Source organism: Artemia franciscana, chromosome 21, assembly GCF_032884065.1.
Source record: "Artemia franciscana chromosome 21, ASM3288406v1, whole genome shotgun sequence".
NCBI classification, from domain to species: Eukaryota; Metazoa; Arthropoda; class Branchiopoda; order Anostraca; family Artemiidae; genus Artemia; species Artemia franciscana.
The window spans coordinates 29,935,193-29,949,461 of NC_088883.1; the positions used below are offsets into that span (position 1 = coordinate 29,935,193).

At 35.5% G+C, this 14,269-nt stretch overlaps 1 protein-coding gene across 4 annotated transcripts in view; it reads right to left on the reverse strand.

Moving 5' to 3' along the window:
- The window catches only part of LOC136040842 (uncharacterized), a 291,726-nt gene that overhangs the window by 221,375 nt on the left and 56,082 nt on the right, over positions 1 to 14,269 (reverse strand). For all 4 annotated transcript variants that reach the window (XM_065725200.1, XM_065725197.1, XM_065725199.1 and 1 more), the window contains exon 2: positions 4,625 to 4,806. In XM_065725200.1, coding sequence (XP_065581272.1) covers positions 4,625 to 4,806 — 182 coding nt within the window. The remainder of the gene's footprint in view (positions 1 to 4,624; positions 4,807 to 14,269) is intronic.

Here is a 14,269-nt window from a genome sequence, read left to right on the forward strand (position 1 = left end):
TTCCAGTCCCGACTGCATCAGTAGCAACAAGGAAGTAAAGAGCAAACTACGGGCGACAGTAACAAAAACCAGATTAAAAAAAATAAATTAAAAAAAAAACTTCCAAAAATCATTAAAGAAAAATTTGCCCAACTGATAGTAATATTGATATAGTAGCTTTCATTAAGAAATAGAAAAGTAGCTTATAATTACAGAAAGACACTTCAGGTTTCGAAAAAGAAGCCCGAATCCCCTCCAACGTAAAATCGTGAAATCGAAAAAGTGGAAACAATTGAACCTGACAGTTCAATTGAACCAAGCAATCATGTGTCCCCTTTGATTCTCTCCTTTTTTTGTTTAGAGCCGCCACCGAAGAGTTGTTAAAACATAATTTTACTATGCAGTACTTGCAGTCACCTAATCAGATACTAGCCTACTAAAGCATCCACGTGTAAAAGAGCCTAGCAGCCCCCATCCAGATATGAATATTCACAGATTTCTTGGCACTTATGATTCAAGCTATCAATACAAATGTTTTGTTTTTTTGTTGTTTTTTTTTGCTATTAGCCTCTTCCCTTACAGAAAAATCACTATGTAGTTTCTGATTTACTGCAATTAGTAAAACTATAGTGTCCCACATAGAGTGTGAATTCTTTATCAGTTTTGGCGTCAAGTTGTTAAATTGATCTCGATTGTTATTTATTTGTCTTAGTTTAGTATGCCTTGCGTCATCATTAATTAACATCTAATAGAAATTAGTGTAGATAAGGCTGGCATGTACACATAAATTTGTTTGGGGAGGGGATTAAAAACAAGCAGGCTGTATAAAATTATTGGGAGGATATTTAGGTTCCGTCACGGGTTCGAGTCTAAAACCTCCCCCTTGCATACATGTCTCATATTAGAAGTAATTTCGTATCAAAAATTGTGGTAAAGATCTATGGTTTCGTGGCTTGGTGTTCATTGATTTTACATCTTTTTATAGTTCCGACGTCTGTAGTAGTGCTAAAACTCTAAGCCTCATTTGTATATACCAGCCGGTACATAATTTATTTTCAGATTAAATAAAAAAAACGAGTTTTTTTTAGCTGAAAGTAAGGAGCGACATTAAAACTTAAAACGCACAGAAATTACTTCGTATATGAAAGAGGCTGCTTCCTCATCAACGCCCCACTCTTTACGCTAAAGTTTGACTCTTTCTCTCAATTCTTCTTTTTAAAACAGTAAAAAACTTTAGCGTAAAGAGCGGGGCGTTGATGAGGAAGCAGCCTCTTTCATATACGAAGTAATTTCTGTGCGTTTTAAGTTTTAATGTCGCTCCTTACTTTCAGCTAAAAAAAACTCGTTTTTTTTATTTAATTTCTGAACGTTTTTAAATCAATGCATGTTTTGATTTTGGCTCTTCGCAGAGGAATAATCAAAACGAAATTCTGCATATTTTTTTGGGGGGGGCTAAATGGCTTTCTCATAATTTTGATCGAATGATTTTGAGAAAAAAAGAGCGGGGGCGAAGCCTAGTTGCCCTCCGATTTTTTGGTTAATTAAAAAGGCAACTAGAACTTTTATTTTTTTACGAATCTTTTTATTGGTAAAAGATTTACGTAACTTATAAATTAGCTTACGTAAAGAACTTTTGTATTCTCATGTTTTTATTACATATATGAGGGGATTCGCCCCATCGTCAGTACCTCGCTCTTTACACTAAAGCTTAAATTTTATCCCAATTCATTAAGAATGGCCCCTGAATCACAAAAGCCGTAGAATAAATAGTTGAAATTACTAAAAATACTTTAGCGTAAAGAGCTAGGTATCATAAGGTGGTGAGCCCCTTATATGGGTAATAATTTCTGTTTGTTTTAAGTTTTATTGCTGTTCCTTAGTTCCAGGTGAAAAAGCTTTTTCACATTTATTTTTTAATTTTTTTTTTTAAATAATGCTAGTAAATCCAGCTCTCCCTTCATGGAAGTTTTCTTCTCCCATGACAAATTCTCGATGGAAAGTTCCCCCAGCATATCCCCCTCTTCTCAACTCCTCCCCCCAACCCAAAAAATCCTCCTGAAAACGCCTGTATACTTCCCAATAACCATTACTATATGTAAGCACAGGTCAAAGTTTGTAACTTGTTGCCCCTCCCACGGGGACTGTGGGGGAGTAAGTCGTCCCCAAAGACATAGTTATAAGGTTTTTTGACTACGCTGAATAAAATGACAATCTCAGAATTTTGATCCGTTGACTTTGGGAAAATAATTAGCGTGGGAGGGGGCCTAGGTGCCCTCCAATTTTTTTGGTCACTTAAAAAGGGCACTAGAACTTTTCATTTCCGTTAGAATGAGCCCTCTTGCAACATTCTAGGACAACTGGGTCGATACGATCACCCCTGGGGAAAAAAAACAAAAAAAACAAAAAAACAAAAAAACAAATAAACACGCATCCGTGATCTGCCTTCTGGCAAAAAATGCAAAATTCCACATTTTTGTTGATAGGAGCTCGAAACTTCTACAATAGGGTTGTCTGATACGCTGAATCTGATGGTGTGATTTTCATTAAGATTCTATGACTTTTAGGGGGTGTTTCCCCCTATTTTCTAAAATAACGCAAATTTTCTCAGGCTCGTAACTTTTGATGGGTAAGACTAAACTTGATGAAACTTATATATTTAAAACCAGCATTAAAATGCAATTCTTTTGATATAGCTATTGGTATCAAAATTCCATTTTTTAGAGTTTTGGTTACTATTGAGCCGGGTCGCTCCTTACTACAGTTCGTTATCACGAACTGTTTGATTTGTAAAATGTTCTTAACAATTTCAGTAAGCTTCTCGAGAGAAATCATTTTCCAAGCTAATACCATTAAAAAAAAAATGTCTGATATCAACAATAGATCAGGATAAACTAAATAGTTTAGCAGTTATGTTGATTGAAACTGAATACGCATGGAAAATAGATTCCAAAACCGTTTTTGAGGAATTAACAGAACAAAAATTTAGAAATATGTAAATTCATGTTCCATATTCGGTGATGCAATTTCAAAGGGTATTTTCAGCAGGAAAATGATATATAGGGGACACAAACGTAAATTAACATAATCACGAATTAAGGACAAAAAAGAACAAAAGAAGACAAAAACGTAAGCTCCAAATTCACAAATTGGATCATCAAGTGAGACAAGATCAAGAGAAGAACCTAATTAACGTAAAAGCACTGACAAAATGTCTGAAGCAATGACAAACGAAAATAAAGACCAAAGAAAAATGTAGTTAGAATATTATTGAAACTGACAATTAAAGCAAGTCAAAAACAAAATTGCAAAATACAGAAACACGCAGTTAAAATAAAAGTAGCAGTGAAAATCTCAACGACTCAAAACCGAAAGGGAAGAACAAAAAAATATGCAGTTACAAGACATGCGACAATGTGGATTTGAACAAATTAAAATAAAATAAAGAACAGAGAAGTGTGTGGTTAGAAGATATACGATAGCGAGAACAAATAAATGGGCAATTAGAATATAATAAGAAGAGAGAATTACAAGCAACAGTAGGAATCAGAATACGTGCAAAATGAAAGTGAAGAACCAAGAGTTACAGGATTAGCAGACACATAAAAGCGAATATTAGAAAGCGTCATAATGACAGTGAAGGACAAAGAACTGCGCTGTTAGAAGACAGCGAGAATCAGAACAAGTGAAAAATAAAAGTGCAGAAGAAAATATATTGCGTTAGAAGAACTACACCATCACAATCTTCGATCCCAACAAACTGTAGCGTAGCCTAAAACCCAGTAAATACCTAAAAGGATGCCGTAAGCTACGAAAGTGTTAGTTACAAGTCACTGGGACCCTTCAACTGTAGGTATTCACTGTAAAGTGCTCCATTATCCCGCAGGAGAAATAAACAACATAGATGATTTATTCGGGGACAACTGTCTACTTAGTCAAGTTGCATTCCTGCATTCCTGAATTTGTTTGGCCTGAATTTGTTTGGCCTGTTATAGGACTTCATTTGCTCTTTAAAGGGTTTCACAAACAAATAAAAAAAACTGGAACTTGTGTTTTACTTTAGCTTCATTCAACGTAAGCGATGATTGAACCGTCAATAGAAGCGTCAAACCGTATACCATTAGGCATTTGCGCTTTTTGTTTATATGGTTTAATTCTTGTTGTAAATAAACATGGATCTATCTAAAAAGAAAAAAAATAGTCGTAACGTTCAAAATAGCTGAAAAATCATCACAAAATAATGTAACGGCACACCCATCTCAGACCCCCTGCAGATAATTTTGAACCATATTCATATGGCCAAATGTACTTTTTAGACCCGGCTGAAGATGTTAAAGAACATTTTTCAAATCTTTTTAACTATTAGATAATTCATAACCTTACAGATCTCTTGGAAGAAATATTACGACTTACGAGACATTAACAGCAATGCTAAAGGCTACATGGAAACGCAATATACCTATCGATCTATCTATAAATATAAATATATAATCACAGATTCTGTTTGTGACCCTGAAACTGAAATTGTATATATGTTCTGGATTCTGAATTTTATTTCAAAATTTTGTATATGGAGGGGCCCCACAAGAAAATCCTATCGCCCCCCCCCACTTAATCGATCCGGCCCTGCCTATTAAATACAACATACCTGAAGTAGAGATATCTTCGTCTTGAAGAACGGTCCAGAGAGAGAAAAAATAATCCACTCCAAGTTCTTCGGTCAAATCGCCTGGTATTACCGACGTGTTCGGGAAATCCAATTCTCTTTGCTCCTTGTCAGAAGTTTCATTCTCATCATCAGGCAATATTTCTACTACTGGTAGCGATAAACTAAAAACAAGCAAATTTAAAGGAAGAAGAACCCGTATAATCTCAATCATGTTTCTTGTTTTAAGTCAAGATTGATACTGTACATGAAGTTAGAAAGACGGGATATTTAGAATACAAATTGAAGTATCTCGCAACACCAGCACACGATAGGGTATTGGGATTAGTCGTAATAAGCTGTTACGATTATAAAACCCACAAATTGTGTTGGTTACATCTTTGAAGCCCCTCCCCTTTTCTTGAAGATATACAATCTGCAAATAAGATGCCCTGAATAACCCTAATCATGTTTCAGGGTAAAAGCATCTAATATTTAAAGGTTGTTAATTTGTGATGGGGTGAACCCTAACGCTATTCCAATGGTCAACTTTATACATCTGAAAATGTGCTTTACAGAACGGGATAATTAATTAGTTACATTTATTTTAATTATAATTTATTTTAATTTATTTTTAATAAATAATTGTAATTGTAATTAAATACATTGTAATTAACTAATTACATTAATTGAGAAATTTCTCCAGAAATAAAACAAGAAGAGCTTCAGATGCCTAAAAAAAAAGAGATAAAATGGCGATTGAAGGGGTCGTGTCAACACATACCCAAATCCAAACACAAATAAATAAGGAGTCGCTCAATTCGAACTTGAACCTTTCCTAAAAGACATCAAACCGTCCTCAGTAACGGTGTAGCAGTTCTCATCCCTAAAAAACGACATTCTAAAACCCAAAATTTGTGTTAAAAAAAAATCTTATTATACTTTTATGCTAGAATTTTTATTGCAGTTACAAATATGTGCCAAAAAAATTATTAAATGCTATCTGGAGCAACTATCGAAGGATTATTTTAGGCGTTTGTTTGACGGAGGCAGATCCAATTAGTTAAAAGAAAAAAGATGTTTAATTCCCTTTCTATGGTTATCATAATGAAAGAAAGGTAAAATGGGTAGGCCATTTTTTATGGATAAACAATAACGGGATCGCCATCTGGGGCCAAAAAACCCGCAGTTTGTCCTCAAATGGTATGAAAAGAAGCCCCAGGAAAGGATTTAAAGGAAATTGTTACTTCATGGGGGTTAAGAATTAAGACAGATTGGGATGAAGGAGGAGTGTGAGCGGCTGTGGTAGTCTCAGATCGCTAACATAAAAATAAACGTTGCACGTACTTCATGGTAAGGACTACGTGCAACACACATGGTAAGGGCTACGTGCCCTTACATGGTAAGGGCAATAACCCCAAAAAGATGAGGGCTGCTAAAGCTCGCAATCTGCATTATAAGAATCTGCAATTTATGCTGATTACAAAAACATAATATTCATTAGATCTACTGTTATGAAAAAAAAAGCATTCGTAAATTAAGGAATACAAAAAATCTACAAGAAGAAAAAGGGTCAGCTTTTATCGAACCCGCTTTATCCCGTGACAAGCTGGGCAATGTCTTTGTTTAACCTTGATTCTGCTCAAAATTCAAAAAAAAATTCAAAAGCCTGAATAAAAATCCTGTTGATGAATACAATAAACTTCAAAAGTATTTGCTTTTCATATTGAATCCAAATACTTAAGATTAATTATTTATGGAAAGTCAACCAAAAGTTATTCCCATAATAAACATATGCATAGTTTTAGAAAAAGGAAAAAACTTCATTTTTTAGAGGTTATCGTATTGAAGCAGTGGTTGTAGAGGGCTTAACTGGACAGATAATCAAATCTCTTTGTACACTTTTTGAGCAGTAAAAGATATCACCGTGTAGCAGTATGAGGGGCGAACCCTCTCCATATTTATCTGAACAACCTCTCATGAAAGTTTCAAATATCTTAGCCAAAAATACAATTGTTGCGGCTTCATGGAACCCGTTCCATACAAAGATACCTAACGACCTCCGCCCTGATATATAATTGGTAACAGTGTGATACTGTGCTACTAATGTGATTGTGCACAAAGAATCGAAAGAAGATCCTTCATTTTGAATGGGACTGCATATAACGATGCACCATACACGGCAGTATATCCACTGAAGATGAGATCCAAACAGGGGCGTTGCTGGGGGGACAAGGGGGTAAGTTACCCTTTCCAATAATTTGGAGAAAAAATATTATATGGCCACTGTTCCTTAACTATCCCGATTTGGACTTTTCTCGCCCCCCTCCTGATAAAAATGCCGAAGCTACACCCCTGGATCCAATATAAAGCACTTTTCCACCGTTCGAAACCAAATGGCTACCTCAAAACTGTCCCTTGAAGGTCCTTTAGCCCTAGTGTATCCAAAGGTGATAGAACGATCTCTTTATGTGGTCATCCATGGAAAAAACATACACACAAATAAATAAACAGGTATCCATGACTAGCCTTATGAGCCGGGAAGATTTAGGGTTTTGTATTTCTGGTTGTAAGGTAAGGGCTAAAAACTTACCATATAGAGTTCAAGAATACTGGGAGAATGAAATTTTCATGATGATTACTTCCATTTTACGGGGAAAGGGTGTCTACCTATAGATAAATATTTTCATTCCGGTCACCTTTATGTATAACTTTACAACTAGTGAGTTTTACACTTGAAATCAGTGTTAAAAACAAATTCCTTTGTATAGTTGTCAAGGTTATATTTTTTCTAGTTTCGGTTTCTATAGATATTAGTCGCTCTTTACCTATCGTTCATTATGATGAGCGGTTTGACTAAACATAGCGGTTTGACTATGATCAGCTAAACAGAACACAGTACAGCAAAGTTACAGACCAGCTTCTAGCGGGAAAGCGGGGGTTGGGCGAAAGGGGGCTAAAAGCATTAAAAGTGTGGTTTTACCACCAAATTTTCGAAGTTTTAAAGACAGTTAACACGAATCAATTATTTACCCTAGCTCCCATTTATTTCGAGGAATAAATTTCTATTAGAAGTGCAGCAAGGATGCTGAGGTAGTTTTAGAGTCCTCTATTATCGTAGATAATATAGTTTTTAAAGAAAAATGGCAGTTTTTAAATATTGAAGCATTCCGACAAAAAAGCTGAATTTTATAATAAAAAATAACTTAATAAACTTTTTCGCATGGTCACAAATCGTCTGCGTTGAACAGGTACCGATACCCTGATTCAATGTCTTTGGCCGGGAGTACAATGCGTAGTTAGGGACAAATCATCTGACAATTCCTGAATTTCCCCAGCCTCTAGATTCCTTCAGGTACCCATTAAGAGCTGGTTCAACTCTGACTGAGCTTATGAAGTCATACCATTGACCCCCATTCCAAACTAAACAACCACTGACACCAGGACTAAAACCCCTAGCCTCAGGGGTTGCTTGTTCTCTAAACTAAAAGCCCAAAATGAGCTGTTTTTTTAAACACTGTTATGCATATGTAAGGTAAATCTTTATTAATACAACTAGTTGCAACAACTTCAACTTTTATGTTTTAGTAATCACAAAAAAACAATCGCAATACTCAAACTAACAATCGTACCTACTTAAATTTTAGCTACTGAGTAGTTCAGCTGCAACTGAGCAAGCAACTGAACAGTTCAGCTGCAACTAAGCAAGTAACTGAACAGTTCAGATGCTCTCCTCTTGTTTAAGATGATCCAGAATCTGGTAAATCAAATGATAAGAAATTACAATAAAAAAAAAGGTTTCCAATGATAAAAAAGAGCGACGTTAAATTTAAAACAAGCAAAACTAGCTTCTATTTGGGGAGGTGCGGGGGGGGGGCTTACCAACTTCTTCAACCATCGCCCGATACAATTGAATTTGAATTTTATACTTCAATACTTCAAGAATGAAGTATTTAAACAATTGCATTTTACAATGTAAGTTCCATTCAATTGTTGATTAAGGCAATCAGCTCCGAATTATTTCAAACTCTACATTAGGGAATTGCGGATAAAAATGTTCATGAAACGAGTCTGAAATGCTGAAAAGTCAATTTTGCGATTTGTAAGCATCTCAGTTACCCAACATTTAAGGTCCCATGAGATCAAAATATATATTTAGCCTTTATCGTCTGGTAGGTCATTTCGTAAAAGATGTAAACTGCTTTAATCCTAAAAGCGATTCAATTAGACAAAAAAAAAACAGTTTTTTCAACTGAAAGTAAGGAGCAACATTATAATCTAAAACGAAAAGAAATTATTACATATATAAGGGTCCCCCCCCTCGCCAATACTTCTCTTTTTACGCTAAAACTCGAATTTTGTTCCAGTTCACTAAGAGTGACCCCTGAATTGCAAAGCCGTTTAGTTAGAATAAATAGCTCTTTTGAAAGCACTAAAAATCACTTTAGCGTTAAAAGAAAGGTATTGATAAGGACCCCTCATATACGTAATAATTTCTGATCGCTTCAAGTTTTAATGTTGCTCCTTACTTTCAGTCAAAAAAACTTGTTTTTTTTTTTATTTAATTTCTGATCTTTTTTTAGATAATGCTGGGAAGTACGGCACTCCCTTCATCGAAAATTTTCTTCCCTCATAATAAATTCTTCTATGGAAAGATCCTCCCACGACATGACAATACCGACGAAAATATGTCCGTGGTTCAAAAACATATTTTTTAGACAACAAAAAGACAAGTTTTAAGAAAATTACGATTTTTGGCTGTGGACCTAAGATGGCGAAAACCTTTAGCAAAGGTATTGACAGTAATAGCAGCAGTAGCAGAAGCAGTATTAACAGGTTGTTTTTTGGTCGGTTGAACTTCTCCCTCATCAAGCCCTGGCAGTTTCTACTTATTATAATTAGCCATTGCTATGATTGCCATATGCATTCTTAGCAACCTGTGTTCCCATAGTGGGTTTTATTTTTTGTTGAACGTTTCCTTCTGCACTTCAGCACTTTTCCTGAAAATTGCATCTAATACCCTTAGTAGTAGAGTTAGTAGTAGCTGCAATAGAAGTAGTAGTTGGAGCAACTGTAGCAGTAGTAGTAGCAGTGGTATTATTATTAGTAGTAGCGTGCACATATTGCTTTTTGGTGAACTGATTTTTTCCTTTCAGCATTCCCTGAAAGTTTCAACTAAATCCCCTAATTCATTCCAAAAATACTCTCTTCAATGATCCGCATGCACATAGTGTGTTTTGATTTAATTAAAATTTCCTCTTTATATTCTCTCCATTTTCACCTTCATAACTTTAGCCTAAACAGCGTTACGGGTAGTAGTAGTGTTCTTTTAATAGTAGTAGTAGTAATAGTAGTAGTAGCAGTATTAATAGCATTAGTGGTATCCACCTATTGCCTTTTGGCCAGTTGAACATCCCCTCATGAGGCCCTGGAAGTTTCAGCTTGGTACGGTAAGCAGTTTCAAAGATATTACTGATACACCCTTTTGACAATCTGTATGAATATGGTATGCTATAATTAAATTCTACTTTCCCCTCAACGTTTCCTCAAATTTTCACTTCAATACCCTCAGCCTTGGTAGTACTGGTAAATAAAAAAACTAGTTTTTTTTAACTGAAAGTAAGGAGCGACATTAAAACTTAAAACGAACAGAAATTACTCCGTATATGAAATGGGTTGTCCCCTCCGCAATCCCTCGCTCTTTACGCTAAAGTTTCTAATTGTTTTAAAAAGTCAAATTGTGGCAAAGAATCAAACTGTAGCGTAAAGAGCGAGGGATTGCGGAGGGGACAACCATTTCATATACGGAGTAATTTCCGTTTGTTTTAAGTTTTAATGTCGCTCCTTACTTTCAGTTAAAAAAACTAGTTTTTTATTTAATTTCTGAACGTTTTTGAATTAATGCATGTTTGATTTTGGCTCTCCGTACATAAATTATTAAAATGAAATTTGCATAATAATTCTTTTTTTGGCTAAATGGCTTTCTCTTAGTTTTGATCAGACGATTTTGAGAAATAAGGGGTGGGGAAGGAGGCCTAGTTGCCCTCCATTTTTTCGGTTACTTAAAAAGGCAACTAGAACTTTAAATTTTTAACGAACGTTTTCATTAGTAAAAATATACGTAACATAAGAATTAACTTATGTAACAAACTTTTATATTCTTATATTTTTGATTATATATATGAGGGGATTTGTCCCCTCGTTAACACATCGCTCTTCACACTAAATCTTAAGTTTTGTCCCAATTCTTTAAGAATGACCGCTGAATCAGAAAGGCCGTAGAATAAATAGTTGAAATTACTAAAAATACTTTAGCATAAAGAGCGAAGTATTTATCTCCTCCTAAATACCTCGCTCTTTATGCTAAAGTATTTTTAGAACCCCTCACATGCGTAATAATCTCTGTTCGTTTTAAGTTTTAATGCTACTCCTTACTTTCAATTGAAAAAACTTTTTCATGATTATATTTTCATTTTTTTTTAATAGTATTGCTAGAAAATCCTGCACCCTTTTCATTGAATTTCTCTTCCCCCATGAAATATTCCTCCAAGGACAGATCCTTCCACATAGCCCCCTCCCTTCAACCCCACACCCAAACCAAAAAAATCCCCCTGAAAACATCGGCACACTTCCCAATAACCATTACTGTATGTAAACATTGGTCAAAGTTTATAACTTGCAGCCCCTCCCCCAGGGACTGTGGGGAGTAAGTCATCCCGAAAGACATAGTTATTATGGTTTTCGACTATGTGGAAAAAAATGGCTATCTCAAAATTTTGATCCATTGACTTTGGGGAAAAATGAGCGTGGGAGGGGGCCTAGGTGCCCTCCAATTTTTTTGGTCACTTAAAAAGGGCACTAGAACTTTTCATTTCCGTTAGAATGAGCCCTCTCGCAACACTCTAGGACCACTTGATCGATACGAAGACCCCTGGGGAAAAACAAAACAAAAAAAACAAACAAATAAACACGCACCCGTGATCTGTCTTCTGGCAAAAAATATGAAATTCCACATTTTTGAAGATTGGACCTTGAAATTTTTTCTATAGGGTTCTCTTATACGCTGAATCCTATGACTTTTAGGGGGTGTTTCCCCCTATTTTCCAAAATAAGGCAAATTTTCTCAGGCTCGTAACTTTTGATGACAAAGACTAAATTTGATGAAACTTATATATTTAAAATCAGCATAAAAATAGGATTCTTTCGATATATCTTTTAGCATCGAAGTTCCGTTTTTTGGAGTTTCGTTTACTATTGAGCCGGGTCGCTCCTTACTACAGTTCGTTACCACGAACTGTTTGAACAAATATTATATGTAAACAATGCGCAAATAGAATAACTTACAGCCCACGCCCTGTGAGCTGTGGAGGGATTGACATTCTTAAGAGACATAATTACTGGACCGTCTAACTATGCTGAACAAAATGGTTATCTCAATATTTTGATGGGATACGTTTGGGTAATTGATGGGCATTTGAAGAGGGCTGGTTGCCGTCTAATCACTTTTGACTTTTTGACAACTCCTTTTCATACGAAGGGCCTTCGTTAAAAACAAAATTAAATAAATAGTATATTGTCACCACATCGTTCTTTGCTTAGGCGCTGCCTATGAGGGGTTTATTAAAGTTTTTATAATAAAAACCTTACATTAAAACTAGTCAGGCCTTTGGAAATGCGGAGTATCTATAATATCAAAAAAATAACGAGCACAAGACGGTAATACCCACAGCAAAGGCCATATCCAGGGGGGGGGGGGGGGTTTACAAAAGAATTTTATTTTTTGGGGGGGGGTAGGACACAATAAGCTGATGCTGATACTTTTTTATGAGTTACGACTCATGAAAAAGGCTGAAATCTCAGTTTCTGATCCAAAGAGCACCCTCCAAAATTTCTGCGACCATGAGGTAGAGGTATGAATGAGGAAGAGGCACCCCCCCCCCTAACATACGGAATAAATTATGCTCATTTTTTTGTTTAATATTACTCTTTACTTTCGTAATAACAGCGTAGACCAGAAATATTACTAGAAATCATGAGGGAGTAGACGAGTTAATTTAAAGTTTCTTTTGTACTCGCCCCCCCCCCCCCCCCGAAAATCGAAGTACCCCGTGTAGAGGCTGAAGTGCCTTTTCAAGTTTAGTGATTTGTCCATTACCTACATATAGTATTTATTATTGGGGAACATACGGACACTTTTGGTGGGGGAGTTCCAGCAGGGGGAGAGATTGTCTGGGGGAATTATCAGTGGTGTGTCTATTTTTGAAAATAATTTCCTTCAGCGAGGATTTATTTTCCAGGAGGATATTTTCTAGGGGGAGAGTATCTCTATATCTACTATCTCTTAATCATATTATGGAAAAAACAATTACTTTTTTATAGAAATGATATAATTAATAAAATGCAAATCATAATTGAGTTTTTGACAGGGCCTGATCTAGGGGGATTAGAGGGAGGAAGCACCCCGGGCGACAAAACAACCTTAAATTGTAATATTTTGAGCAAAAGTTGTAATATTTACAGTATTGATGATGTGGCAGGGGGAGGCAAAGTCTAATGTCACCCCCTCCCCTGAGAAAATACCTATATTCGTCTCTGGTTTTTGAAAGATGTAGTTAAAAAGTAGATTAAAAATGTTTAACGCTAAACTATTGAAATATTGATAAAACAGACTAACAGTCGCAAATTCCTCTTATATGAAACATTGCTATTTTCTATTAAATATTCAGAATAAAAACTGTAATGAGCTTGAAAAATACTTTATAAAAGTTATATTTTTCATAAAATCTATTTCATGATATGATTTTTGAAAACAAAGTTGAAAATCAGACTAAATTCATTTTACGCAAATTTATTGAGAATTTGAAATGATATATATATATATATATATATATATATATATATATATATATATATATATATATATATATATATATATATATATATATATATATATATATATATATATATATATATATATATATTTAAGGCTAGGAATAAGTGAAGATGAACAGGTGACCTTAGGTAACGAAAAGATTGATCAGGTTGGGAGCTTCAGTTACCTTGGTAGTATTATTAGTAAAGATGGTGGGAGCAGTGAAGATGTTAAAAGTAGAATAGCTAAAGCTCAGGGTGTTTTTTCACAGTTAAAAAAAGTTTGGAAGAATAGAAAGATAAGCCTACAAACCAAGATTAGAATATTGGAAGCTATAGTGATGACAGTGGTCAAATATGGCTCTGAAGCATGGACACTCCGAAAAGCAGATGAAAATTTACTAGATGTTTTCCAGAGAAATTGCCTACGGATTGTTCTGGGTACCCGGCTGACTGACCGTATTTCAAACAGTAGGTTGTACGAAAAGTGTGGTTCAATCCCGCTTTCTGGGGCTATAATGAAAGAAAGGTTGAGATGGCTAGGCCACGTTCTACGGATGAAGGATGACAGATTACCGAAGATTGTCCTTTTTGGCCAACCGTCTGGGGCTACACGGAAAGCAGGTCGTCCTTGTCAGGGTTGGAAGGATGTCATAAATAAGGATTTAAAGGAAATGGGAACTTCCTGGGAGGGTGTAAAGAGGGAGGCTTTAAATAGATTAGGTTGGAGGAGGAGCGTGCGTAGCTGTGTTGGCCTCAGGCGACTTGGTGCTGCAG